The sequence below is a fragment of the Schistocerca serialis genome, chromosome 1, assembly GCF_023864345.2.
Source record: "Schistocerca serialis cubense isolate TAMUIC-IGC-003099 chromosome 1, iqSchSeri2.2, whole genome shotgun sequence".
Lineage (NCBI taxonomy): Eukaryota > Metazoa > Arthropoda > Insecta > Orthoptera > Acrididae > Schistocerca > Schistocerca serialis.
This window is the reverse complement of record NC_064638.1, coordinates 1,106,110,387-1,106,138,203: the sequence shown is the minus strand read 5'-3', so window position 1 is coordinate 1,106,138,203 and position 27,817 is coordinate 1,106,110,387. Positions and strand designations below refer to the sequence as shown.

The window sequence follows — 27,817 nt, the reverse complement described above, 5'->3', positions numbered from 1 at the left end:
GTAGTAATTTTGGCTTGTGGCTGATTTCTTTGGCAGCATCAGCGCATACATAATGCAAAAGGTAAAGTACATATGTAATCTAAACAGCTACGAAATCTGATAACAGAGTATTCCTGACGAACATCAAATTTTCGAGTATACAGATTTCAGAAAGATAAAAGGAAAAAGAAGCCACTGAAGATGTCACAACTGTGGTGAAACATGTTTATGTATTAAACAAAACAAGTTTTCTTGCAGGAAGGCGGAATGTCTTTAATTGCCTACAATAGTGTGGGACTGGAGTGCAACGTCATCTGATCGCCACGTGGTGGACTTTGGATAAAGCTAAAGAGCTGAGAACTCTGGTTGCCTGACAATATTCGCATCTCCTGGATAAAGCACATGATAGGACACCAGTGGGACCCTCACGACAATAAATGACGCCGAAATTGTTTGCAGAGAATGTTACCTTTTTAAAAATAAACCATTCTCCAAAAGGTACGGTAGCATTTCCTCTCCTGGGACCAAGGATATACACTGAAATGCGTTGCTATTTTTTGGTCAATTTCTACCGTGGTTATCACGCATGTAAGAAGGAAAAGCGAGGGAATTTGTTGTGTGAACAAGATACACACCACAAATTTCCAGAGGGGATTCGCTAATCTCACCCGACCCCACATGATGACAAGAAAAACTTCCCGTAGTTCCGGTGTACCGAGTCAGGCTCTGTCGAGGCGAGGATACGCACTGCGAACTGCAGTCTGTACTCGTTTTTTTACGGAGCTGCTTGGGTTGATATTTAACGCTGGCTGAATCCTGTGTTTCCCCAGCTTCATTGAAATGTTCATTCTCTCTCCATAAGGTACGGCAGCAGCGGGAAGTGGAGGGGAAGTAGGGGAAGAGGACAACCAGCGGCCTCCGGATGGCCGTCGCGCGCCCCAGAGGCTGCGGGCTTACGTAACCCCAGTGGCGGCGGCGGCGGTGTCTGCGAGCCTACAAATAGAGGCGTGGATGCCGGCCGCCTCCAGCTGACATGCATCCGCGGACACTCGCCCTGCTGGCGTCTCTCGCCGTCGCTGCTGTCTGCGGGGGCGGCGTCGGCGTCGTCGCACAGTCAGGTGAGCCGTCTCCGCAAACCCGGAGGCAACACTGACGTAGCTATGGCAGAGCTTGAGCCACAAGCTGGACACCTCATTGTTCGTTATTTATTTGTGGTGTAGATACTTGTCTGAGGTGCAACACAACCTACTGCGGTGCATAATTTGTGTACATCCACTAATCTGGACCTCCCAATCTCACTAGAGACAATCTAGTGTAGGTGTGCCAGGTTTCCAGGAAGTTCGGTGCAGCAAGTGCAATAGTATTTCATAAATATGTCTCACGCGCTGCTTTTTTTATATCTCCATGGAGCAATGAACACTTAGGTGACAAAAGTCATCTGTTACCATCGAACACCGTGTCGAGCCTCCTTTTGCCCGGTGTATGGCAGCAGCTTGACGTCGCGTGGACTCAACAAGTCATTAGAAGTCCCTGCAGAAATATTAAGCCATGCTGCATCTGTAGCCGCCCATAAATGCGAAAGTGTTGAAGGTGCAGGTTTTTGTGCACTAACTGAACTCTCGATGCCATAAATGTTCGATGGGTGACCAAACCATTCGCTCGGATTATCCAGAGTGTTCTTCAGACCAATGGCGAACAGTAGTTGCACGGCGACATGGCGCATTGTCATCCATAAAAATTCCATCGTTGTATGGGAACATGAAGTCCATGGATGGCTGCAAATGGTCTCCAAGCAGCCAAAAACACTCATTTCCAGTAAATGGTCGTTTCAGTTGGACCAGAGGACTCAGTCAATTCCATTTAAACACAGCCCACACCATTTTGGAGCCGACACTAGCTTCCACAGTGCCTCGTCGACAACTTGCGTCCATGGGTTCGTGGCCTCTGGGTCACACTCGAACGCTACGATCAGCCCGTACTCACTTGAATCTGGACTCGTTTGATCAGGCCACGATTTTCCAGTTGCCTAGGGTCCAACCGATATGGTCAAGTGCCCAGGAGAGGCGCTGCAGGAGACATAGTGCTGTCAAGGCACTCGTATCGGTCATCTGCTGCCTTAGCAGACTGTTTCGTCGGTTACCTTAACTGTTGGTAAGGTGCCTCCACATGAAAGAAGCTACCACGTATCTCCAAATGAATTCGCTGAACTCGTTTAAAAACCAAATAAGTGAACCGTATTACAATGTCATCGATCTGATACAGTACAGTAGAATATTTCTTTTATTTTTACTTATTTATTAATTTAACTTCATCTGATTGGGGTCTTCAGACCCTCTCTTACATCGGACCGTGGTCTTACTCATGCGGTGCCTTTTTATATCATAGTCAGCTAAGAAATTATAGTTTTAATGTGATAAATAGTATTAAAATGATTTGTGTGTCCATAGAAGCAACGTGATTAAATAATTCTGACTAGCCAAGTTAGTACTGCCGTAATTCTACCAATGCTGCCGCTACGACTAATATTAATAATAACAACAATAATGAAAGGAGTGGTCGCTGTAGAAAGATTTTATAGGTGTGCAAAACAGATGTATTCAGAGACAAAGAGATTTGGGAAAAGAAATTTAAGGCGTTTGCACCAACTAAAAATACTGGGAAACGAGGAAGACCTGGTGGGAAGAAGGACGTACAGGGATAACGAGTGCGTACAGGAACTGTGTTTGTCATTATTGTTGCTTCAGTAGATATCTCATTAACTGTCTTCTGAACTTGGGGATACGCTGAAGAGCCAAATAAACTGGTACACCTGCCTAATATCGTGTAGGAACCCCGCGAGCATGCAGAAATGCCCCATCACGACTAATGTCTGAAGTAGTGCTGCAGAGAATTGACACTATGAATCTTGCAGGGGTGCCCATAAATCCGTAGAGTACGAGGGGGTGGAGATGTCTTCTGAACAGCACGTGGCAAGCCATCACAAATATGCTCAGTAATATTCATGTCTGGGGAGTTTGGTGGCCAGCGGAAGTGCTTGAACTCAGAAGAGTGTTCCTGAAGCCACTATGAGGAATTCTGAACTTGTGGGTGTCGCATTGTCCTCATCTAATTGCCCAAGTCCGCTGGAATGCATAATGGATATGAAGGGATGCAGGAGATCAGATAGGATGCTTACGTACGAGTCATCTGCCAGAGTCGTATCTAGACGTATTAGTGGTTCCATATCAATCCAACTGCACACGACTCACACTATTACAGAGCCTCACCAGCTTGAACAGTCCCCTGCTGACTTGCAATGTCCATGGATTCATGAGGTTGTCACTATACCCATACACGTCCATCCGCTAGATACAACTCGAAACAAGACTCGTTCGACCAGGCAACATGCTTCCAGTCATCAATAGTCCAGTTTCGATGTTGACCGGCCCAGGCGGTGTAAAGCTTTGCCTCGTGCAGTCATCAAGGGCACACGAGTGGGCCTCCAGCTCCGGAAGCCCATATCGATGGTGTTTCGTTGAATAATTCACACGCTGATACTTGATGGTACAGTACTGAAATCTGCTGCAGTTTGCAGAAGGGGTTCACTTCTGTCAAGCTGAACCATTCTCTTCAGTCGTCGTTGGTCCCGTTCTTGCAGGATCTTTTTCCGGTCGCAGCGATGTCGCAGATTTGATCTTTCACGGGAATCTTGTTATTCACGGTACGCTCGTGATATTGTCGTATGGGAAAATCTCCACTTCATTGCTATCTCGGAGGTGCTGTGTCCCATCGCTCGTGCTCCGACGTTCAGACTCACTCACATTTTGATAACCTACCGTTGTAGCAGCAGTAACCGAGCTAACAACTGCGCCAAGCACTTGTCTTATATAGGCGTTGCCACCGCAGCGCAGTATTCTGCCTGTTTACGTATCTCTGTATTTGAATACGCATCCTTACACCAGTTTCTTTCGCACCTCAGTGTATCATTCACTTTTCGAATATAATGCGAGAGGTTATTCTAGAGTCGGGTTCCTGCTACTGAGAAGAACTTAGAGAATCTGCCTGAACGATGGAATGGGACGGAAATGATTTTGCTCTGATGGGAACGCGTGTTTCCACCGTGTTATCCAGACAAGAGCGTTAAGGTCGAGGAGAGATGTGAGGGACAGTGTACGTCAATAAGACGGTAGAGAAGACAGAAGGTATGGAAACCTCTGCGCGTGACTACCTGCAGCCAGGATAGCTGTGCATATGTGGTGAAATATGATCAAAGATTAAAGATCACAAATATATCGAACGAAGGCATTCACAACTAGTTCCGGGAGCCGTTAGCCTTCCTGAGAAAGACCTTGCCGGATAACATCGATATAAGCAATATCTGGAAGTATAAGTCCCTTCAGGTCAAGAAGGAAGAACCTTTTACATTTTTTTAGGGCGTGGAGGGATACTGATACCTTCTTGCACATTGCAGTTAAGTGCTCAATCCAATTTACGCTTTCATTATTACTCCTAGACTCTTTTCTGAGGGAGAGCAGTTGATATTTGTCCCATTTAGGATTAAAGACGGTAGAGACTCCCGATATTTTGGGCTAATGAGCCTGGAATGATCATCCAGTGCCACTTGGGTTTTGGATGAATGGAGCTCTAACCCCATATTCTGCGCCTATTTTGATAGGGTGCACAGATCAATATTAAGATTCTCGATAGCTGTCTTCAGCTTTATTGGTTCTGGACTTAGAGACAACTGGAGGTCCTCAGCACACCTATGGTATTTGCATCAGAACAAATTGAAAGCACATCATTGACATACAATGAAAATAGTATAGTATCTAATACCCAACCGTGGGTGACATCTAATACCACATGCCTACATTGTGACCTTATGATGCCAAACTTTCAGCATTGCTGGCGAGACGTCAGGTATGAGCGAAACCACTGCACAGCGCTTGGAGAGACACTTAGGATGCTAGATTTTGCTGCTAAAATGTCGAAGTGGTCGGCGTCAGAGGCTTTACTGAAGTCTAAGTAGCACATGATAGTCGCCTCTTGTGCATCCATGACAAATTCCAGGTCATCTGTTACCTTTATGTTGTGCTGCGATGTTGATGGAAACCTGAGTAGTATTCTTCTAGTAGGCTGTTTATGGTTAGGTTGTTTGTTAGCTGGTCGTGGTCTATATATTCCAAGGCCTTGGTCAGTGCAGGAAGAATGCAAGTAGGTCGCTAACCAGAGGACGCTGTGGCAACGTCCTTTTTAGAAAATTGCATAAATATCCCTGTTCCCAGGCCTTAGGGGAAACACTTGTGGTTAAGCAGTGGTTGAGGATATCTGTTTTAGTAGACAGTAGTGGATCAACAGTAAGCTTCATCATTTGGACTGTGATGCTATCGTGTCCAGTAGATGTTGATCTGATACACGTGATGCCTTTATTGACGATATTGCAAGTAACGTGCTGTAGATACAATTCTTCGGGATTATAGTCGTTTACCACTAATGAATGATTCTATATTTTGTTTCTGTTTTAACTGTGGTCGTAGGTAATGTGAAGTACCGGTTCAGTTCTTCGGCTGGGACAATGCAACTTCCACTTTGCCTACACCACACCCACGCACATTTTTCCATAGGACAGCTGGTCTATTTCTGTTGTTAGTTAATGTATGGTCATATCCAAGTTTAGCATTTCTCACAGCTTGGCTGACTCTGCTCTGCTTCTGCTTGTAAACAATATGATTTTCAGGCATAGGACGTGGTTTTTAAGCTCGATGTGTCGGGTATCTGGGATTCGTGAGCTGTTGTTCCTCTTAGCACAGTCGTTCGAATTTAAAAAATTCACACTTCTGGCAGGGTTCCAGTTCCTTCTATTCATCTTGAAGAATCACCTCTTTTCTTTTCATGGCCGGCCGCGGTGGTGTCGCGGTTCTAGGCGCGCAGTCCGGAACCGTGCGACTGCTACGGTCGCAGGTTCGAATCCTGCCTCGGGCATGGATGTGTGTGATGTCCTTAGGTTAGTTAGGTTTAAGTAGTTCTAAGTTCTAGGGGACTGATGACCACAGCAGTTGAGTCCCATAGTGCTCAGAGCCATTTGAACCATCTTTTCATGTTGTTGTTGTTGTTGTTGTTGTTGTGGTCTTCAGTCCAGAGACTGGTTTGATGCAGCTCTCCACGCTACTCTATCCTGTGCAAGCTTCTTCATCTCCCAGTACCTACTGCAACCTGCATCATTCTGAATCTGTTTAGTGTATTCATCTCTTGGTCTCCCTCTACGATTTTTATGCTCCGTGCTGCCCTCCAATACTAAATTGGTCATCCCTTTATGCATCAGAATATGACCTACCAACCGATCCCTTCTTCTAGTCAAATTGTGCCACAAATTTCTCTTCTCCCCAGTTATTTCAATACCTCCTCATTAGTTATGTGATCTACCCATCTAATCTTCAGCATCCTTCTGTAGCACCACATTTCGAAAGCTTCTATTCTCTTTTTGTCTAAACTATTTATCGTCCACGTTTCACTTCCATACATGGCTACACTCCATACAAATACTTTCAGATTTCTTTTCATAACTGTTCGAAAACAACTTGTTGTAAAGCTCTCCTCGACCCGAAGGCCGGTTTAAACCCCACGGTGCTTTCGTGGGCGTGGCCCTGATGCAGATAGGTTGTACTTGCCTACTAGCGAGCTTCTGGCTGATTTACCCAGCCAGTTACAGAGGGTCCTACAACATCGCACTACGCTGCAGTTTATAAAACAGTCGCTTAAAAATAGCCTAACTCTAAGAACCCTAAGTCTGTTTCCAGAACTATGGATTTATTCGTATGATTACAATCAATGTAAGATGCATTTAGTACTGTTGTCTCCTGACTTGAAGGACAATTATTGCTTACTGAATTTTTGATGACGAAGATCCCTGGTTAAGGTACTGCTTTGCTGAGCAAATATATCATGAACCGGTATCTCTTGGAATGCATCTTGTTCGCTTCACTTCTTCGCCCCTACTACTGTGAACCCAAACCAAAATATTTTCTTTCGAGCATCTGTGCTATTAAGAGCTCACATACTGCAAAGGTTTTACAACAAATAATGTTCCATAATTTGAACGATGACGCTTAAGTGTTGTGTGATGGTATTCGCAAAAACGCAAATCTCAGAAATTACGGATATGGGTGTACCATCTACCGGACTACAAAATCAATTAGGACAAGTGAAGCAGTTATATGCAGCACCATAAAAGAAATGCTAGGCGTATCTGCAACTCAGGTTCACACGAGAGGAACATAAAATAGAATCAAATTTTGTTTACTTTGCCACTTCAAATGAAGCCAGTGTCCTACCGAAAGGCTGATTGATTGACATTTATCGTAGTCTAAAGCCGTTCCTCATGCGTCACAACTGGGTTAACCTTATGGAGAGTGCTAACTTAAGACATACGTGCAGACTTTTACTGCTAAATGTTACTGGACTTTGTGCTCCTCGCCAATCTTCAAGTATTCACGGGAGATGATCGTATCCCAACCCGTTATGTCTTGCAAATAAGAGTTACTAAACGGTGTAGGGTCATTGTTAGTCATCTACGGTCTAAACTCTTTGAATAGCCATAAGTAACTGCAGCATGATTCTCCAAAGAAAATAATACATTTTAATGTCATTTCCTCCGTGGTAAGGAAAACATATCCAACGATGCAATTGTTCAGCTGCTAAAGTTGAAAGGGAAGGCGTGACTGTGCCCCACGATTCTGAGGGGCTCCAGAATGGGCATTAAAATTGTCCAAGAATGAGAGGTTTCCTCACAAATTAGTCAGTAGGCTGATAATTAACGTTAACGGATAGATATTCTCTGAGTGTACCCCTTCTATTAGGAAAAGAAGGAAGGAAAGACGGAAGATTAATGCTGACATCCTGTCGACGTGAGGTCATTAGAGACGGAGCATGAAGTCGGCTTGAGGAGGAAATCAGCATTGTCTCTTCCAAGGGAACCACCCCTGAATTTACCTACAGCGATTTATGGAAAGAACAGAAACACGACTCTGGTACGGCCAGACGGGGAACTAAGCCCCGATTCTTCAAAATTCCAGTGCTTCACAAATGTGCCATTCCGATCGATCATTCCTGATAGTGCTGTTGTTTCGTCGTATATACCTATCGTTAACCGTCTACAGTGTGTTACAATGATGGCATATCAACATCACATAAAGATGACTGCTTGTACTACTGACGAAAGATTTGTCGTAGCAGTTAGTGTGCATCTGCCAGTCGACCTTCAGCTGCGTCCTCTCAGCGTGACAAGTTTCATCAACATCGATAGACTCCGTTGAATTGATCGACCTGTTTGCTGAAAATGTGTTCTTCCGCTCCGCAGTAGGCAGATCTCCAGCGTCAGTCTCATTCCTGTCCTGTCACACAGCATACGGAACTTTTTCACACAGTGCACGCACATATGTTCACTAAACGGCTCTTCCTCTGCCAGGAGTTGATGTAACCTATCACAATGTAAGGATATAGATCAACGTCGGAACAGTTTCTTATTAATGCGAGAAAACTCATTTATCTTACAACAGGGTGCTATATAAATGGCTGTATAACAAGTGTATTATCCCGATAGCTACCTTTCTGGAAAAATTCGTATAACTCGAACTTAATTTTCTATCTCATCTTCAGTGATCCTTAGGGTTCTGCTTTCCAGAGTCTGTATTCATCTTTTAATAACTGAACGCTGGGAAGTGATCCTTTTTACTTTTCTTAACTCTTTATAACCACTTCAGCATAGCTCCATAATTATAAAACATGTTACAACATCAAGTGAATAACAATTAAAAATAATGAATAGTAACAATAAGACGTTTGCATATGATGTACATTTCAGTTGGAAATTAACTAGGTAATAATCAGTAGCGATTTGAGAAAACAATAGGGAACGCAAAAAAGTGAGTGCATAACGGGTTTCAATGATCCTTCCCTGACAGAGATTACGTTAATTACATTTCACCTAAATAGTCGTTAGTTACTAGCGGAAAAATTCTTCCAAATATTCAAAAATAATAGTGAGATGCTGATGTAAATGCCTGTGCCATCCATCTCTTTACATCGGTTGAAGAAAGGTGAACATGCATTTGAGAATACGATGTTATGAAATTCTAGTAATTATAGCACAGGCTTGACAAAAGGAGCTAAATAGGTAAGCACTCCATTCATGATATAGTACTGATATTCATCAACTCCCAATCAATTTTATCACATTTACATATAAATAACAGTTGAACAGCTTTAAGGATCGAAAACTCTTACACCTGGTACTGCAAAGAGTACTCAGAATAAATGACACGTATATCGCAACACGTCAGTTCTCTCTGTAAACCACAGAAAATTCAGTACCTGTGGTTCGATCAGATGAGTCGAGGTACTCATTCCGAAGTGATTGTCGGATCTAAGTAAGACCTCTCGCACACGAAACCATAGATCTTGGTTTTCAAGTAGAACACTGTCCATTATGTGCTGTATGTCCGCCCCTGTAGCTGAGTGGTCAGCGTGACGGAATGTCAAACCTAACGGCCCGGGTTCGATCCCCTTATCACCATCATTTCATCCTCATCGACACGCAAGTCGCCGAAGTGGCGTCAACTCGAAAGACTTGCACCAGGCGAACGGTCTACCCAACGGGAGGCCCTAGCCACACGGCATTTCCATTTCCATGTGGTGCATGTTTCGTGCTTATCCTGTTCAGCTCAGCTAATATCATTCGTCCTTAAAGACTACGTGAAACCTACTTCTGTAGCTTCCTATTTGTTTTTCAAAGCGATGAGTTATTCCAGCACAACAATACGTATCCTTAGGAGGTGAATTAGGTTTGGATGTGTGTTGGTAAGCATATTTGACGATTTTAAGTAATGGTCCATACACTATTAAATCCTTGGTAGTTTCAGTCTGGACATGTGGGACATCTGGTGCAGTTGTTCTGTCAAATATATCGTGGTACTGACATTTTTCCGTACAGACATGCTTACATACCTCCTCTATGGGTGATACGTGAATAAGAGGGCATGTCTGCGTAATTTCACTGTGGTGGGGATGGAACCCTAATATCGCGTCGGAGCTCCGTTTACCCATCATAGTGCACCAACTCTATGTGGCTTAGATTCAACAGTTCGTTGGAATCCCCTACAGAAGTATTGAGCCACGCTGCTTCTATAGCCGTCCATAATTGCGAGTATGTAGAAGGTGCAGGTTTTTGTGCACGAACTGACCTCTCGATCCCATAAATGTTAGATAGGTGGCCAAACCATTCGCTTGAACTGTCCAGAACGTTCTTCAGACCAGTCGCGAAGAATCGTGGCACGGTGACATGCCATATTGCCATCAATAAAAATGCCATCGTTGTATGGGGACATGAAGTCCCTGAATGACTGAAAATGGTATCCAAGTAGCTGAAAATAACCATTTCCAGTCAATGGTCATTTCGGCTGGAGCAGAGGACTCAGCCCATTCCATTTAAGCACAGCGCACACCATTATACAACCACCACCAGTTTGCACAGTGCCTTGGTGTCAACTTGCGTCCATGGCTTCTGGGGAGCCACACTCGAACCCTACCATCAGCTCTTACTCGCTGAAATCGGGGCTCATCTGACCAAGCCACGGTTTTTCCAGTCGTCTAGGCTCCAAACGATATGGTCACGATCCCAGCAGAGGTTCAGCAGGCGATGTCGTGCTGCTAACAAAGCGTCGGTCGTCTGAAGCCATTGCCCATTAACACCAAATTTCGCCGAATTGTCCTAACTGATACGTTCGTCGTACGTCCTACATTGATTTTTGCACTAACTGTTGTTTGCCTGTTAGCACGGCAAATTCTTCGCAAACGCCGCTGCTCTCGGCCGTTACGTGAAGGCCGTCGTACACTGCGTTGTCTGTGGTGAGAGGTAATGCCTGAAATTTGTTATATTCGGCGCACTCTTGACACTGTGGATCTCGGAATATTGAATTCCATAACGCTTTCCGAAATGTTATGTCCCGTGTGTCTAGCTCCAGCTACCACTCCGCGTTCAAAGTCTGTTAATTCCCGTCGTGGAGCCATCATCACGTCGGAAACCTGTTCTCTTGAATCACCTACGTACAAGTGACAGCTCAGGAAATTCACTGCGCTTTTACAGGGTGTTTCAAAAATGACCGGTATATTTGAAACGGCAATAAAAACTAAACGAGCAGCGATAGAAATACACCGTTTGTTGCAATATGCTTGGGACAACAGTACATTTTCAGGCAGACAAACTTTCGAAATTACAGTAGTTACAATTTTCAACACCAGATGGCGCTGCGGTCTGGGAAACTCTATAGTACGATATTTTCCACATATCCACCATGCGTAGCAATAATATGGCGTAGTCTCTGAATGAAATTATCCGAAACCTTTGACAACGTGTCTGGCGGAATGGCTTCACATGCAGATGAGATGTACTGCTTCAGCTGTTCAATTGTTTCTGGATTCTGGCGGTACACCTGGTCTTTCAAGTGTCCCCACAGAAAGAAGTCACAGGGGTTCATGTCTGGCGAATAGGGAGGCCAATCCACGCCGCCTCCTGTATGTTTCGGATAGCCCAAAGCAATCACACGATCATTGAAATATTCATTCAGGAAATTAAAGACGTCGGCCGTGCGATGTGGCCGGGCACCATCTTGCATAAACCACGAGGTGTTCGCAGTGTCGTCTAAGGCAGTTTGTACCACCACAAATTCACGAAGAATGTCCAGATAGCGTGATGCAGTAATCGTTTCGGATCTGAAAAATGGGCCAATGATTCCTTTGGAAGAAATGGCGGCCCAGACCAGTACTTTTTGAGGATGCAGGGACGATGGGACTGCAACATGGGGCTTTTCGGTTCCCCATATGCGCCAGTTCTGTTTATTGACGAAGCCGTCCAGGTAAAAATAAGCTTCGTCAGTAAACCAAATGCTGCCCACATGCATATCGCCGTCATCAATCCTGTGCACTATATCGTTAGCGAATGTCTCTCGTGCAGCAATGGTAGCGGCGCTGAGGTGTTGCCGCGTTTGAATTTTGTATGGATAGAGGTGTAAACTCTGGCGCATGAGACGATACGTGGACGTTGGCGTCATTAGGACCGCAGCTGCAACACGGCGAACGGAAACCTGAGGCCGCTGTTGGATCACCTGCTGCACTAGCTACGCGTTGCCTTCTGTGGTTGCCGTACGCGGTCGCCCTACCTTTCCAGCACGTTCATCCGTCACGTTCCCAGTCCGTTGAAATTTTTCAAACAGATCCTTTATTGTATCGCTTTTCGGTCCTTTGGTTACATTAAACCTCCGTTGAAAACTTCGTCTTGTTGCAACAACACTGTGTTCTAGGCGGTGGAATTCCAACACCAGAAAAATCCTCTGTTCTAAGGAATAAACCATGTTGTCTACAGCACACTTGCACGTTGTGAACAGCACACGCTTACAGCAGAAAGACGACGTACAGAATGGCGCACCCACAGACTGCGTTGTCTTCTATATCTTTCACATCACTTGCAGCGCCATCTGTTGTTGAAAATTGTAACTACTGTAATTTCGAAAGTTTGTCCGCCGGAAAATGTACTGTTGTCCCAAGCATATTGCAACAAACGGTGTATTTCTATCGCTGCTCGTTTAGTTTTTATTGCCGTTTCAAATATACCGGTCATTTTTGAAACACCCTGTATATTCTGTGTCGGCGATACTATCGCCTTCTGTATATTTTCACATCACTATCCCATGATTTTGTGTCATCCCAGTGTATATTGCCAGACAAAGTGATGGAAAGCGCAAGTTATCTCTTTGTGTTAGTGGTATCAGTATATCGGCCACCCGTGGTAACTCAAAGTTGGAAAACGCCTACGCCTATACTTACCAGAGGATGTTGATAAATGACTACCTATACTAATTTCTTTTCCTTATAAACGTAAGTGCTTGATTCTTGCAGTCGTATATTCAAGGGCTTCACTGAATACTAAAGTGGTACCAATACGCAATTCGAAATCCAGAACGTCTTGTATAGCAAGTCTTGCCTCTTTCCTTGTTTGTCGCACATAATCCTCTGATAGGGACGCAAAAGAGAAGAAGCGCCACTACAGAAAAAAAGCACAACCGCTCCAGTGTAACAACAAAACGTCGCAGTATGACGTGGAACGGGCTGCACGCACGTGCTCACACAGGTCTCGTCGGCTTCAAGGCAGGTAGGAAATCTCCCAGCAGATATTCGTTTTATGGCGGCAGATGCTACGTGCAGACGAGGGCGTCAGAAACGTTTCGCAACTCCTTGCGCGAACCTATCATTTCCCATTAAGCAACGACGACACTAAACGAAGTGCACCTGGTATTACCCATGACGCCATATTCAATTTCGTGTACTGTTTTAGCATGATACGTTAGTCACTTTAACACCCCAGGTGTTTCCATGACTCCTCCTCCAAATAGGATACGTACGCCATTCACTCTGGTGTGATCGCTATGATTCTCGCACCGTGTTCCAGGAAGAAGTAGTACCTTCTTAAAATTCACTGTGAAGGTAGCCCCTTCGAATCATAAAACTATCGGTACTTGATATGTATGACAACTCTAAACTGAAATTAGTATTTCTCCGTATGCTGACGTGCAGACCATTTAGACACGTTATCAAATAATCAGTGCGTTCGACCATGTTTGATTTCCCTCAATCTGATATTCTTGATATGTTTGCCAGACATACGGGCACAATTGGGTGGGACGACAGAGATAGGTAATGCAATGGTTGAGACTCAGGTCCCTTTTTCTGGTGGAGAATTCAGATCACATTTCGGTCACATAGATTTTGTGTTTCCCAGGTCGCCCAAAGTCAGTGTAGGAATACGACGGGTCGAACAGGATGTTTCCGCTTCGTTCACCCTTTCTTGCCGATATGAGCTACTGTTTCCTCTGTAACTATTGAATCACCGAGACACTTTAAACTACAAGCGTTCTTCATTCAGAGGAAATAATCGTCTCGAGTCTTTCTTAACCTACTCCTCTCACAGAGAAAACATACCTTGCAAATCCCTTATCATTAACTACAGTGTAATGCCCCGATTTCCCAATAAAATGGTGAATGTGTTTATTTCATCTTATATCGTTTTTAATGCTCAATTAAGTATAAGAATAACTTTATTGGAATGTTTCTCTGTCACATATGTTACCTGAAACTGCAGATACAGTCACTTTCTTTATCAAAGGAATTGTTTATTCACATCTGAAGCTCGTTCTAATGAACTGCAATGGTAATGCAGGCTTACGTTTACCTTTATTATACCTGCTATACGTATTGAGTTCCTGTGGTAAAGACAGCACTCAAGAAAGGCCTGTGAACAAACAGACACTAACAATGCAATTCTTCAGGCTAGTGCTTATTTTTGACTAAACCATCTCAGTGTTCTTCATTTCGAACAAAATAAAATAATATCATTTGATTCCTTGCCCTTGCATCAAAATGACACAACCAACCATACCGGGATGACGCTGTGGTTCAGAGTCTGGAGTCGAAATCGGATATTGCAAGGTTCAAATTTCCTCCCATCTGCCCTCATTTGAGAGTCTCATTGATTCAACAGATCCTTTCAACTAACCTCTGCGATAGTTAATGCAATAAAGACACTTCAAAATTCCGTCAAAATTCTACCTGAGCTGGTGAACAGTTCCTAATAACATCTAACCATATCCACTCTACCTGCGTTTTTTTAAAAATAGTGTTGGCTTTTGACCTTCACCACCATTGTGTTTCACTAACGAATTTCATACCATTTATTTAAAGGTATGAACCAAGGAATTTCTGTAACATAAAAAAAATTTCTGTGGAAGTTAGAGATATTTTGATAACCACGTTCACTACTTACAAAGGTCACGACTGTATCACTTTTTATGAAAGTCTAAAACTGTTGTAGGCCTTTAAAGTGTTCAGTGTAGTGTGAACGATAGTGAATGTAGTGCTGTAATTAAACATTGTGTTTTGGAGCGATAGTTGCGCAGACTAAAATAAAAATCAATTCAAATGCCGAAGCTCATTAAATAAAGTTGTCTCTCTAGCACCCATAGAAATGTTCATAAAGCTACTATGGAAGAGCGCAAAAAGTAACTGCACGGGATGCCTGATATAGCGTGCATCTCAATTTCACTAGCATGTTAGAACCTGAACGGAATCTTTAGATGAGAAATAATGGAAACGAACATAAATTTACGCAGTTAAGTTTGTTTGGTGTCGTGAATCACGTATTTTGACCAAACTCTTAACATGGCATCTAAGTTTAAGCTTAGGTTTGGGCTTGGATTTTACATCGAATATTCCAATGAATTAGCTGCTTTCCTATTTCATATTTATAGGGAAAATCTTGCACAACATTCAGTCCCATTTGGCTGGAAAAGGCCATATTTATTTCTATTTACAAAAAGGATAAAAGATCGGATGGGCAGACGAATATCTCTCACGTCCAATTGTTGAAGGATGCTAGAGCATATTCTGAACTCCAACACTACTCTGTTCCTGCATGAAAACAGTCTGCCTTCAGAGAACCAGAGTGGTTTCAGGAAATTCGAACGGGAGTGACGTGCAGTTTGCCTTATTCTTATGCGACATCTTGCAAGCAAGAAATACAGTTGCACAGACAGAGTCCTCTTCCTAGACTTCCGAAAGTCTTTCGAGACTGTACCACATCGTCGAATAGTAAAAGAGATATGATCGTATTAAAATTTTGTCCATGGATGGAGCGGCAAAAGTAGAAAGAAATCTTCTTATAGAAGTCGTAAACAGCCAATCAGTTACAAATTGCAATGTATATTAGAACCCCTTTACCATGATTTTAAAATTTATATAAACGCGTTCTTCAGAAGGAAATATAGACACCTGGATTACGTGTTGTGACAGAGATACGTTAAAATATAGTCGACAGGTGTTAGTCACATACAGAATTTCACCTTCTAAATAAATAAAAAGATTCACAACATCCTTTTTGTCACATTTTACTTCCACACCAATGTACAGCTAACACACTAGCCGTAGATTAGTGACGAAATACTATACGACAACAACCACGATGAGCTAATTTTAAAATGTGATGGAGGTGAAATTTTATTTTGACTGATGTCTTTGGGCTTCATTTTAAAATACGTCTGCCAAATATGTAATCCAGTTGTCTATATTTCCATCTGAAGAGTTCGTTTTTATAAACGTTGAAACTATGGCAAATTGGTTTTAATAAACCTTCGAATTTGCAAGTGGTTGGCTGTTTACTGTTTCTACAGGAAGACAGATATGATCACGTCAGGTACAAATTCTAATCAACTGAAACACACATATCATTCTAAATGGTGCCCGGACAGTCACATCATTACACAATGTATCCCCTTGTGTCGGTAACGCAGGTGTGTCTTTTGGCATGCAAACGATCACAGAGGTGCCAAATGACATCCTGCGATAGATTGTCCCAAGCATCTTGTGCCTTTTGTTGCTTCCCTGGAGGAAGAGTAAGGTCCCGTTTCATCATGTCCCATACGTGTTCAGCTGGCGAGAAATCTGGTGATCTTGCTGGCCAGGGCATTTGTTTTATGCCAAAAAGAGCGTTCACCTCTGAGCTCAACCAACACCGACTCAAAGGAGGGCCTCGGCGCTTGTTCGTGACGTCACGTCAGCTAGGCACGGCGAACGCCAGGTCTGTTGCAGGCATACTCATAATGGTGGTGTCTCTCTCTCTGACACACGAAAATGTGAAACTATTGGCGGTAGTTGACCAACACACATTGTTCTGAGAGATTTCTACAGTCAATTAATTGTGCAATTCATTACATTTCTTAACAATTAGTGTACTCCTGAACTTATATTTCCACCTGTTTTAAGGACTGACATACAAAAACAACTTCATGGTCCAGCAGCAACAGAATTCGTACTTCTTTACCTTATTTGTAAATCTGAGGAAGTTACGTTTGTACTGGGTAGCTTTTACAAGAAACTGTCAACATATTGGTGCTCTTCTCTAGGTATCTTGGTTGGCTATGGAGTGGGGAGCACTGAATGTTAATGAAATATCTTGCGATTGTACACGTTGGGGGAGGGGGTTGGGGACAGAAGAAGAGGCAAAAGAGAGATACTTGTTTTATCAAATAATTTTTTTTAATATCTTATAAGGTTCCTCCTTTCAGTTGCGAGAGGGGAATATTTATCTTTTCTAATGTGCATGTTTAAAAAAGTTTAAGCTCAGCAGTATTTTCGATGTCTGAAGCTATTTTATTTCCTGTTTAGAATTCCTTTCGTTGAAAACGACTGTAGTCTAATGACTGGCAACAGTTGGACATTTACACATGCAAATTAGTTCACATTTCCAGTGACTATGGCAAACGAAAGTAAATAAATAAATAAATAAAACAAACGAGTTAAGTGTAAGGGGGTTGGGGTAAGTTTCGATAACAAAATGGATCAAGTAAATATAGTTACTTGAATCTAAAGTTTCCGAAGCTTGCAATGGGGCAAAGTATCTTCTCATATTGATCTACGTTTATTTCGACAGGATTCAGTAATACAGAACTATGATCTTCATTTGTAGCTTTTCGATAGTAAAAAAATCTTTCATCTAAATAAAATTGCAGAATCCAAAACAATACCAAACATTTTGTCCAAAAATAAGAGCTTTATAGTGATAAGCACGCCCAGGCGTTTCTGCCTGCAACAGATCTGGCGTTCGCCGTGTCTAGCTGACGTGACGTCACCAACAAGCGTCGAGGCCTTCCTTTGAGTCGGTGTTGGCTCAACCCAGTTACAGCCTGCAGAGTGAGTGCGCAGACAGGCCGTGTGAATGCTATCTGTCGCCGATGGCCGTAACAAATGAATCACTAACACCAAAAACCTTCAGTATGCACGTGCGCTCTGGTGCCACTGAACACTTCCCTTGAACTTGTTGCACTTTTTCCGGCAGTGTACGTAAACTGTTTATAATATAGAGTCAACGGTAGTATAAGATTATAAGCTAACGGTCCTGTCCCCTATATGAAAATACCGCAACTGAACAGTCATATGGAAACGTAGAAAGACTCGGACGAAATTTCTACTTGGTGTAATGACAGGCAGTTTTTGTTTAAAAGCAGGCACACGAAAGACAGTGCCTACCAAATGGAGAAAGAACCCAGCTGTACCCGATAATGAGCGTCTTGCGAACGTCATAACATGTAAGTATTTAGGGTTAAAACTAAGAAGGAATAGGTACTGAAACGATAGCGCAAAATCAGTATTTGGGGAGGCGAGTAGAAGACAACTTTGCTATAAGAGTTCTGGGTAAATGTAATAAATCTGTGAGGGAAGTCGCTTACAAATTTGAAAATTTGTGGTAAGGTCTTATGAGACGAAATTGCTGAGGTCATCGGTACCTAAGCTTACACACTACTGAATCTAACTTAAATTAACTTGCGCTAAGGACAACACATACAGCCATGCCCGAAGGAGGACTCGGACCTCCGACGGGGACAGCCGCGCTGCCTCAGACCGCGCGGCTATCCTGCGCGGCGGAAGTCGCTTACAAAACTCTTGTATGACGGATATCGAGAAACTTTAAATGCAAACCCTTTAATGTAAGATAACGTAGATCCTTCGAAATTTAGTAGATCTATACTCCAATCCCAAAGAAAACAGGTGTTGATAGATGTGAAAATTACAGAACTATCTGTTTAATAAGTCACAGCTGCAAAATACTAACGCGAATTCTTTACAGACGAATGGAAAAACTGATGGAAGCCGACCTCGGGGAAGATCAGTTTGGAGTCCGTAGAAATCTTGGAACACGGGAGGCAATACTGACCCTACGTCTTGTCTTAGATGAAAGATTAAGGAAAGGCAAACCTACGTTTCTAGCATTTGTAGACTTAGAGAAAGCTTTTGACAATGTTGATTGGAATACTCTCTTTTAAATTTTGAAGGTGGCAGGGGTAAAATACAGGGAGCGAAAGGCTATTTACAATTTGTACAGAAACCAGATGGCAGTTATAAGAGTCGAGGGGTATGAAAGGGAAGCAGTGGTTGGGAAGGGAGTGAGACAGGGTTGTAGCCTATCCCCGATGTTATTCAATCTGTCTATTGAGCAAGCAATAAAGAAAACAAAAGAAAAGCTCGGAGTAGGTATTAAAATCCATGGAAAAGAAATAAAAACTCTAAGACTCGCCGATGACATTGTAATTCTGTCAGAGACAGCAAAGGACGTGGAAGAGCAGTTGAACGGAATGGACAGTGTCTTGAAAGGAGGGTATAAGATGAACATCAACAAAAGCAAAACGAGGATAATGGAATGTAGTCGAATTAAGTCGGGTGATGCTAAGGGAATTAGATTAGTAAAGTAGTAAAGGAGTTTTGCTATTTGGGGAGGAAAATAACTGATGATGGTCGCAGTAGAGAGGATATAAAATGTAGACTGGCAATGGCAAGGAAAGCGTTTCTGAAGAAGAGAAATTTGTTAACACCGAGTATAGATTTAAATGTCAGGAAGTCGTTTCTGAAAGTATTTGTATGGAGTGTAGCCATGTATGGAAGTGAAACGTGGACGATAAATAGTTTAGACAAGAAGAGAATAGAAGCTTTCGAAATGTGGTGCTACAGAAGAATGCTGAAGCTCCTCTTCTCCCCAATGGGGAGAAGAGGAGCTTGTAGCACAATTGACTAGAAGAAGGGATCGATTGGTAGGACATGTTCTGAGACATCGAGGAATCACCAATTTAGTATTGGAAGGCAGCGTGGAGGGTAAAAATCGTAGAGGGAGACGAAGAGATGAATACACTAGGCAGATTCAGTGGGTACTGGGAGATGAAGAATCTTGCACAGGATGGAGTAACATGGAGAGCTGCATCAAACCAGTGTCAGGACTGAAGACCACAACAACAACATATTCGAAGAAAGCTGTGCGACCATTATGCCTCCATCATTTTATCTCTCTCGTAGGAGTCATGAGATACGATAAAAGACAATAGGGCACGAACACTAGCAAATGGACTTTTTTCCTCCATTAATATGTCCATGAATTACGAAAGAAAACTGATAATATTGGTGCGATGCACTGTCCACCATGGATTTCACAGTGGCTTGTGGATTGTGTATGTAGATGTATAATATTATGACAGCTCCATCGGTTTTACAGACCGCTTTTGGTGTGACCAGTGTACGACGTAGTCTCTTAGGTTGGCTCGCTTCAGTGTAGTAATAGTCAGTCGTACACCAACGCTCTAAATCACACATATTTAATAACTATCTAGCCATTAGGTCATTTTAAGGTAGAAGGCAGATTGGCGAAATAATTTCAAAATAGATAATCTGTACGTATATTACACGGGATTAATTATGTTCTCGAAACAGAATAACTGTCATTAAAATTCAATGAATGTTTACTACAACAAATGCACACAATTTTGAATGGTGGCCTTACACAAATGGGCACTCATGTGAAAACAAAAACAGATAATAATTGTTGTAGCTCAGCATAGCAACATAAATGGAACACATGCAAAGTTCCTTTGAAAGCCTATTAATCACGGAATCTTAAACAAACACTCAACGTCTGATAGCACAAATTCTCACTGCTCATAGCGACATACAACTAAAGTTCATTTTCCAAAATAATCAAAGCGATAAATAGCAAACAAGTGCGCCACACGTGACTCTCAATATTAACTGCAGTTAAATTGTGTAAATTCTCAGCTACCTCAAGTCCCACAAACAAACTTAAAATTCGTACGGGCGCTTAAAACTACCATCTAATACTCCCTGCTTGCGCTCACCAAAATTATTCTAGGTCCGCCGATGCAATACCGCTAGCAAGAAGTGAAAACCGCCAGTAACGACAGGGTGCCAACAAACGAACACATATTTCCTACAGCTCGCCCTTAAATGCGTTCCATTATGTGACACGAAACTGAAACCATTTAAATAAAACAATTATACACATGATGCTAAATATTCCCAAAATTATTACAATAATTTTGGACCTCTCATCATAAAAACGGCACAATATTACGTCAGTTATTAACAAATTGTCTAAATATGCTTTCATTCAGTTTTAAAATATTAAATAGTTAAAAGTAAATAAGTTATACACAACTGCAACCAGTCACCTTTTTTGAATAATAATGCTTTATTACATGAACCGGTTTTCGAACCTTTTCAGGTTCATCTACAGATGGTTTCGGGAGAATCCGGGAAGTTACATCATTACTGGTAGTAGCATAATGCTGGGTGCTGGTTCTATGGCAGAAAGATGGGTCACACTTTAATGTATCGCCATGACTATAGCTTATCTGTCGATATGGATGTAAATTTATTTTTTACTTACTGCGACAGTATATGCGGCTTTTTTCGGATCTGTCCGCCTATACGGTGATAGAAACTTGCTGACAGAAACTTGCAAGTGTATGATACTGTGCATAGGATCTTGCTTTGCAGAGATAGCAGAATTTCTTTGTGTGTATGATACTGTGCATAGGATCTTGCTTTGCAGAGATAGCAGAATTTCTTTGTGTGTGTGTGTGTGTGTGTGTGTGTGTGTGTGTGTGTGTGTGTGTGTGTGTGATAATTCAACTTTTACTACAAACTCTTTTAATATACCAGCAGGAAATTAATCTCACATCGACTTAAAAGCCTAAATACACCTTGTATCATTGCGTTCCAAGTTTCGGCCTCCAATGGGATTTCACAGTCGGGGGCTTGCAGTTAACAAGTGCAAAGACTCTTCTGGAGTAAATTTTTTACTTCGAGACTTATGACAATACTTTAAGTCCTCCTGTTAGTCTTGCAGATATTACGGTCGTTACCGCTTCTAAATACTGCCATATACAGGGCACCTCTATACCGCACAGAATTTGAAGTGTGGTACCTAACATCCAGCCCTGTGGAACAGCAGTCACAGCTTTCGTACAGAAACGTCGAAAGGTGACTCGGAGCATCTCCTTTTAAGACCAAAAACAGCATATTCACGGCAGTAGAAAGGTATAGGCCCGTTTCACGTGAAAATTTTAGACAGTCAGAATTCTTTCGTCCTCTATGTTGTTCGTCTGAAAATTTTTCGAAGACGACTGACTCGTAAGTGGTCCACCTGAACGGTACATACAAGAAACAACTCTCTTACAAAGTCACGTGTCCCATAGATCATTTGAATGAATTTTTTAAATCGAAATTGTGTGCAACGAGTTAGTTTACAGTATATGTAGTTAACAGTAACGAACATAATATTTTCCAGGCCTATTTACTTAACTATGATCAAAAATTAATTGATCTTTGAAATAGAAAGAGTTGCCCAGAAAGCTAGTTTTAGTTTAGATTTAAAACTTTCTTTGTTACCTTTCAGGCAATTTATCTTATTGACCGAATGGTCAAAAAATTTTGTAGATACTTATTGAACTCCTGACAGCTTTAACAGTGGGTAATAAAAGGTCGTTTTTCCTTCTCGTGTTGTAGGTATGGAAATCATCATTCTTCAAAATCGTAATGGATTATGGTGACAAATTATTTATTACGAATTTCATTAATGAATATATACTTTTTGAGAGTACAATTAAAATGCTAAACTTCTTGATGAGATACCTTCAAGATCATGGCAAGTGAACACCGCATATTATTCTTACTCCTCTCTTTTATGCAATCAAATATTGCATTGCACAAGAAAATCATATCGTAAGACATTATTAAGTGGAAGTATATAAAATATGTGAGGAAGGTGATTCATTTATTACGAAAACTAGCATCTATGTGAAGAGCAAAAAGAGCTCTTTGAGCTACTCAGTAATACGCTTCTTCCTGTTCAAGTTTTCATCAATATGTAAGCCCAAAAATTTTGAGATTTCTACCTTGTTTACTGATTCCTGTTATGGTGCTACATCAGCTGTTGAAATGACTCTCTTTTTGCACAGAAATAAATCTAGCGTTTTTTCTCAAAATTAAAGGGGTAGACACTTTTCAGAAAATCATTTGATATTTCTTTGAAAAACATCTTTAAACATTTATTCTCTTGCTTTCTTTCTAATAGGATTTATTATAATTCTATACTGTCAACAAATAATAGCAATTCTGCTTCATGAATGTTAAGTGGAAAGTCATTCACGTATTCGTATATAAAGAACAGGAGTGGAGTAATAATTGTACCATGAGGGACCCCCTTCATGCTTTCTTTCCAGTCTGTAAAATTTTATCTCCCTTCAGCATTGTCTGACTTATTCAGTAAATTTCTGCCAACATTGTTTGAATTATTCTCGACAACATTTTGCATTCTCTTTGTATGTACGATTCTATCAACTTCATTAATTCAGTGAAACTTAAGTTTTTGTAAGAGAGTAACATGAAATGCACAGTCAATTGTTACATGGCAGGTTATTCCCAAACTGTCCCATAACCTTATTTATAATTTAAAATGCAGATCAAAACAGTAAGACAAGTCAAATCTGTAATCCAGTATGCACACTGTAGGCAACAATAAAAACTGCCAATGATTGCATTTCTAATTATTTCTATATCTCTTTTCCTCTTGGAGAGAGTCCTGGAATAACATCAGCCTTGGGGCTTTTAACTGGCTATCGAAAGGGAAGATTTACTTAATGGAACATATGTTTGTATTGAAAGCCAGTTCTGGGCAAGTAAAGTGCAAGAAAGGGCAGTCTACAAGCCCAGCCCAGCAGTGGCATGGAGGGAGGATGGTCATCGTGCAAGAAATTTAAAGGAATGCTTTTTCACAGAGATAAAAATCTGAAATGCAGGAGATGATACGACACTACCTAAATTGCGAGCAGCTTCTAAGTCAACAGAAAGCCGTCTGGAAAATTTGTTCAGATTTTAATAACTGGTCCTTCACTGGTTGTCTCTTAGTAATTATTTTGGTAGTAGTAATGGAGAGTTTCCACATTTGTCTAATGGATGTTTTCACACTGGCCATTAGCTGAAAGCTGGTACACACTTGGGGAGATTTTCTGACTTCTTTCCCGCACCACAGGAAAAATATAACCCAGTGGTTAACCAAGATAAAATCTGATAAACATGAAATTGTTAAGCTTTTTTGTTAAATTATCATTGGCCATCACTCACAAGCTCTGCTGAAATTGGCCGTCGAGATTCCAACGCTGGCAGAATCAGCCAGATTTGGTAGAGGAAAGTTATAGAGCACTTCGCCACATGGCATCATGGAACATTTCCTGGACTGACGTTATAGAGAACACTTCTCCTGAGGGCATCATTGAAGGTAGTTGCTCCAGGTCGTTGCAGGGAGCTGAGGGGAGAGACATCTCTGTCTTAGAGCAGAACACAGAGGCCATACAGAACTTCGAATTATTAGCCATCTTCTGCCCTTGCGCATATTTAGAGTAGTAACCTTTGGAGATCTTAGCATAGGCTGAGACGAGGCAAGTGCGAAGTCAGATAACTAAAACCAGGGTCTAGTTTTGCTGATCTAATTTTCACAACCAGCTAGTTGCACCCACCATGCACTTAGGCGAGAGCGCTGTTGTTCATTCATTTCTATCTGAGACCTCTCTGCTCTTAACCTTTTCCAAAATCATTGATCATATTTGCTACACAACTTTATATCGTTCGGATTCCCTTGCCCACTTATTAAGTTTCTGTGTTCTTGATTCGGTGGTTTATATCTTTTAGCAGTAAACCAGATTGTTTGTTATAGTGACAATTTGTTTCCTTTCGTAATCTGTTCCCCCCCTCCCCATGAACCATGGACCTTGCTGTCGGTGGGGAAGCTTGCGTGCCTCAGCGATACAGATAGCCTTACCGTAGGTGCAAACTGAACAGAGGGGTATCCGATGAAAGGCTAGACAAACATGTCGTTCCTGAAGAGGGGCAGCAGCCTTTTCAGTGGTTACAGGGGAAACAGTCTGGATGATTCACTGATCTGGCCTTGTAATACTAACCAAAACGGCCTTGCTGTGCTGGAACTGCGAATGGCTGAAAGCAAGGGGGAACTAGAGCTGTAATTTTTCCCGAGGGCACGCAGATTTATTGTATGGTTAAATGATGATGGCGACATCTTGGGTAAAATATTCCGGAGGTAAAATAGTCCCCCATTCATATCTTCGCGACTACTCAGGAGGACGTCGTTATCAGGAGAAAGAAAACTGGCGTTTTACGGATCGGAGGGTCGAATGTCAGATACCTTAATCGGGGACGAAGGTTAGAAAATTTAAAAATGGAAATGGATAGGTTAAAGTTAAATACAGCGGAAATTAGTGAAGTTCGGTGGCAGGAGGAACAAGACTTCTGGTCAGGAGTATACAGGGGTATAAATACAAAATCTAATAGGGGTAATACAGGAGTAGGTTTAATAATGAGTAAAGAAATAGGAGTGCGAGTAAGCTTCTACGAACAGCACAGTGAACGCATTATTGTAGCCAAGACAGACACGAAGCCCACGCCTACCATAGTAAGATTATACGCCAACTAGCTCCGCAGATGACGAAGAGATTGATGAAATGTATGATAAGATAAAATAAATTATTCAGATAGTGAAGGGAGGCGAAAATGTAATAGTCGTGGGGGACTGGAATTAGATAGTAGGAAAAGGAAGAGAACGAAAAGTAGTAGTTGAATATGGAATGGGGGTAAGGAATGAAAGAGGAAGCCGCCTGGTAGAATTTTGCACAGAGCATAACTTAATCATAGCTAACACTTGGCTCAAGAATCATGAAAGAAGATTGTGTACGTGGAAGAGGCCTGGGAACACTGCAAGGTTTCAGACAGATTACATAATGGTAAGACAGAGATTTAGGAACCAGGTTTTAAATTGTAAGACATTTCCAGGGGCAGCTATGTACTCTGGCTCCAAGCTATTGGTTATGAACTGTATATTAAAACTGAAGAAACTGCAAAAAGGTGGCAATTTAAGGGCATGTGACCTGGATAAAATGAAAGTGGTTGAAGAGACTTTCAGTGAGAGCTTTAGGGACCTATTGACAAAACTGGGGAAAGAAATACAGTAGAAGAAGAGTGAGTAGCTTTGAGAGATGATGGGAGGATAAAGTAGGTAAAAAGACGAGGGCTAGTAGAAATCCTTGGGTAACAGAAGTAATTGTTGTTGTTGTGGTCTTCAGTCCTGAGACTGGTTTGATGCAGCTCTCCATGCTACTCTATCCCGTGCAAGCTTCTTCATCTACCAGTACCTACTGCAACCTACATCCTTCTGAATCTGCTTAGTGTATTCATCTCTTGGTCTCCCTCTACGATTTTTACCCTCCACGGTGGCCTCCAATGCTAAATTTGTGATCCCTTGATGCCTCAAAACATGTCTTACCAACCGATCCCTTCTTCTAGTCCAGTTGTGCCACAAACTTCTCTTCTCCGCAATCCTACTCAATACCTCCTCATTAGTTACGTGATCTACCCACCTTATCTTCAGCATTCTTCTATAGCACCACATTTCGAAAGCTTCTATTCTCTTCATGTCCAAACTAGTTATCGTCCATGTTTCACTTCCATACATAGCTACATTCCATACAAATACTTTCAGAAACGACTTCCTGACACTTAAATCTATACTCGATGTTAACAAATTTCTCTTCTTCAGAAACGCTTTCCTTGCCATTGCCAGTCTACATTTTATATCCTCTCTACTTCGACCATCATCAGTTATTTTACTCCCTAAATAGCAAAACTCTTTACTACTTTAAGTGTCTCATTTCCTAATCTAATTCCCTCAGCATCACCCGACTTAATTTGACTACATTCCATTATCCTCGTTTTGCTTTTGTTCATGTTCATCTTATATCCTCCTTTCAAGACACTGTCCATTCCGTTCAACTGCTCTTCCAACAGAAGTAATACTGAATTGAATTGATGAAAGGGGAAAATATAAAAATGCAGTAAATGGATTACAAACGTCTCAAAATTAAGATACACGGGAAGTGCGAAATGGCTAAGCAGGGATGGCTATAGGACAAATGTAAGGATGTAGAGGCGTGCATCATGAAGGTAAGATAGATACTGCCTGCAGGAAAATTAAAGGGACCTTTGGAGAAACGAGAGCCCCTTGTATGAATTTCAGGAGTTCAGATGGAAAACCAGTTCTAAGCAAAGAAGGGAAAGCAGAAAGGTGGAAGGAGTATGCAGCGGCGTTTTATACACGGGTGATGCACTTGAGGACAATATTATGGAAATGGGAGAGGACACAGATGAAGATGAAATCGGCGATATGATACTGCATGAAGAATTTGACAGAGCTCTGCAAACCCTACGTCGAAACAAGGCCCCAGGAGTAGACAGCATTCCATTAGAACTACTGAGAGCCTTGAGAGAACAAGCCCTGACAAAGAAACTTCCTGGCAGAAGTAAAGCTGTGAGGACGGGGCGTGAGTCGTGCTTGGGTAGCTCAGTTGGTGGAGCTCTTGCCCGCGAAAGGCAAAGGTCCCGAGTTCGAGTCTCGGTCCGGCACACAGTTTTAATCTGCCAGGAAGTTTCATATCAGCGCACACTCCGCTGCAGAGTGATAATCTCATTCTGATCTCATTCAAGCCCTGACAAAGCTCTACCATCTTGTAAGTTGTATGAGACAGGCGAAATATCCTTCAAGAAAAATATAATAATTCCAATCCCCAAGAATGCAGGTGTTGACAGGTGTGAAAATTAGCGAACTATCAGTTTAATAAGTCGTGGTTGCAAAATACTAACACCAGTTCTTTACAGACGAATGGAAAAACTGGTAGAAGTCGATATCAGGCAAAATCAGTTTCTTATCTTAGAAGATAGACTAAGGAAAGACAAAACTACTTCTATAGCATTTGTATTTGACAACGTTGACTTAAATACTCTCTTTCAGATTCTGAAGGTGGCAGGGGTTGGAGAAAAGAGAGCCACTAGTTCTAAGCAAAGAACGGAAAGGCTA

At 41.9% G+C, this 27,817-nt stretch overlaps 1 protein-coding gene across 1 annotated transcript in view; it reads left to right on the top strand.

Annotated features, from left to right (window-relative positions):
* The first annotated feature begins 965 nt into the window (after nucleotides 1-965).
* The window catches only part of LOC126459199 (loricrin-like), a 65,169-nt gene continuing 38,317 nt past the window's right edge, over nucleotides 966-27,817 (top strand). Inside the window, exon 1 of the mRNA XM_050095844.1 lies at nucleotides 966-1,097. Within this exon, the coding sequence (XP_049951801.1) occupies nucleotides 1,013-1,097 (85 nt within the window). The 5' untranslated portion in view covers nucleotides 966-1,012. The remainder of the gene's footprint in view (nucleotides 1,098-27,817) is intronic.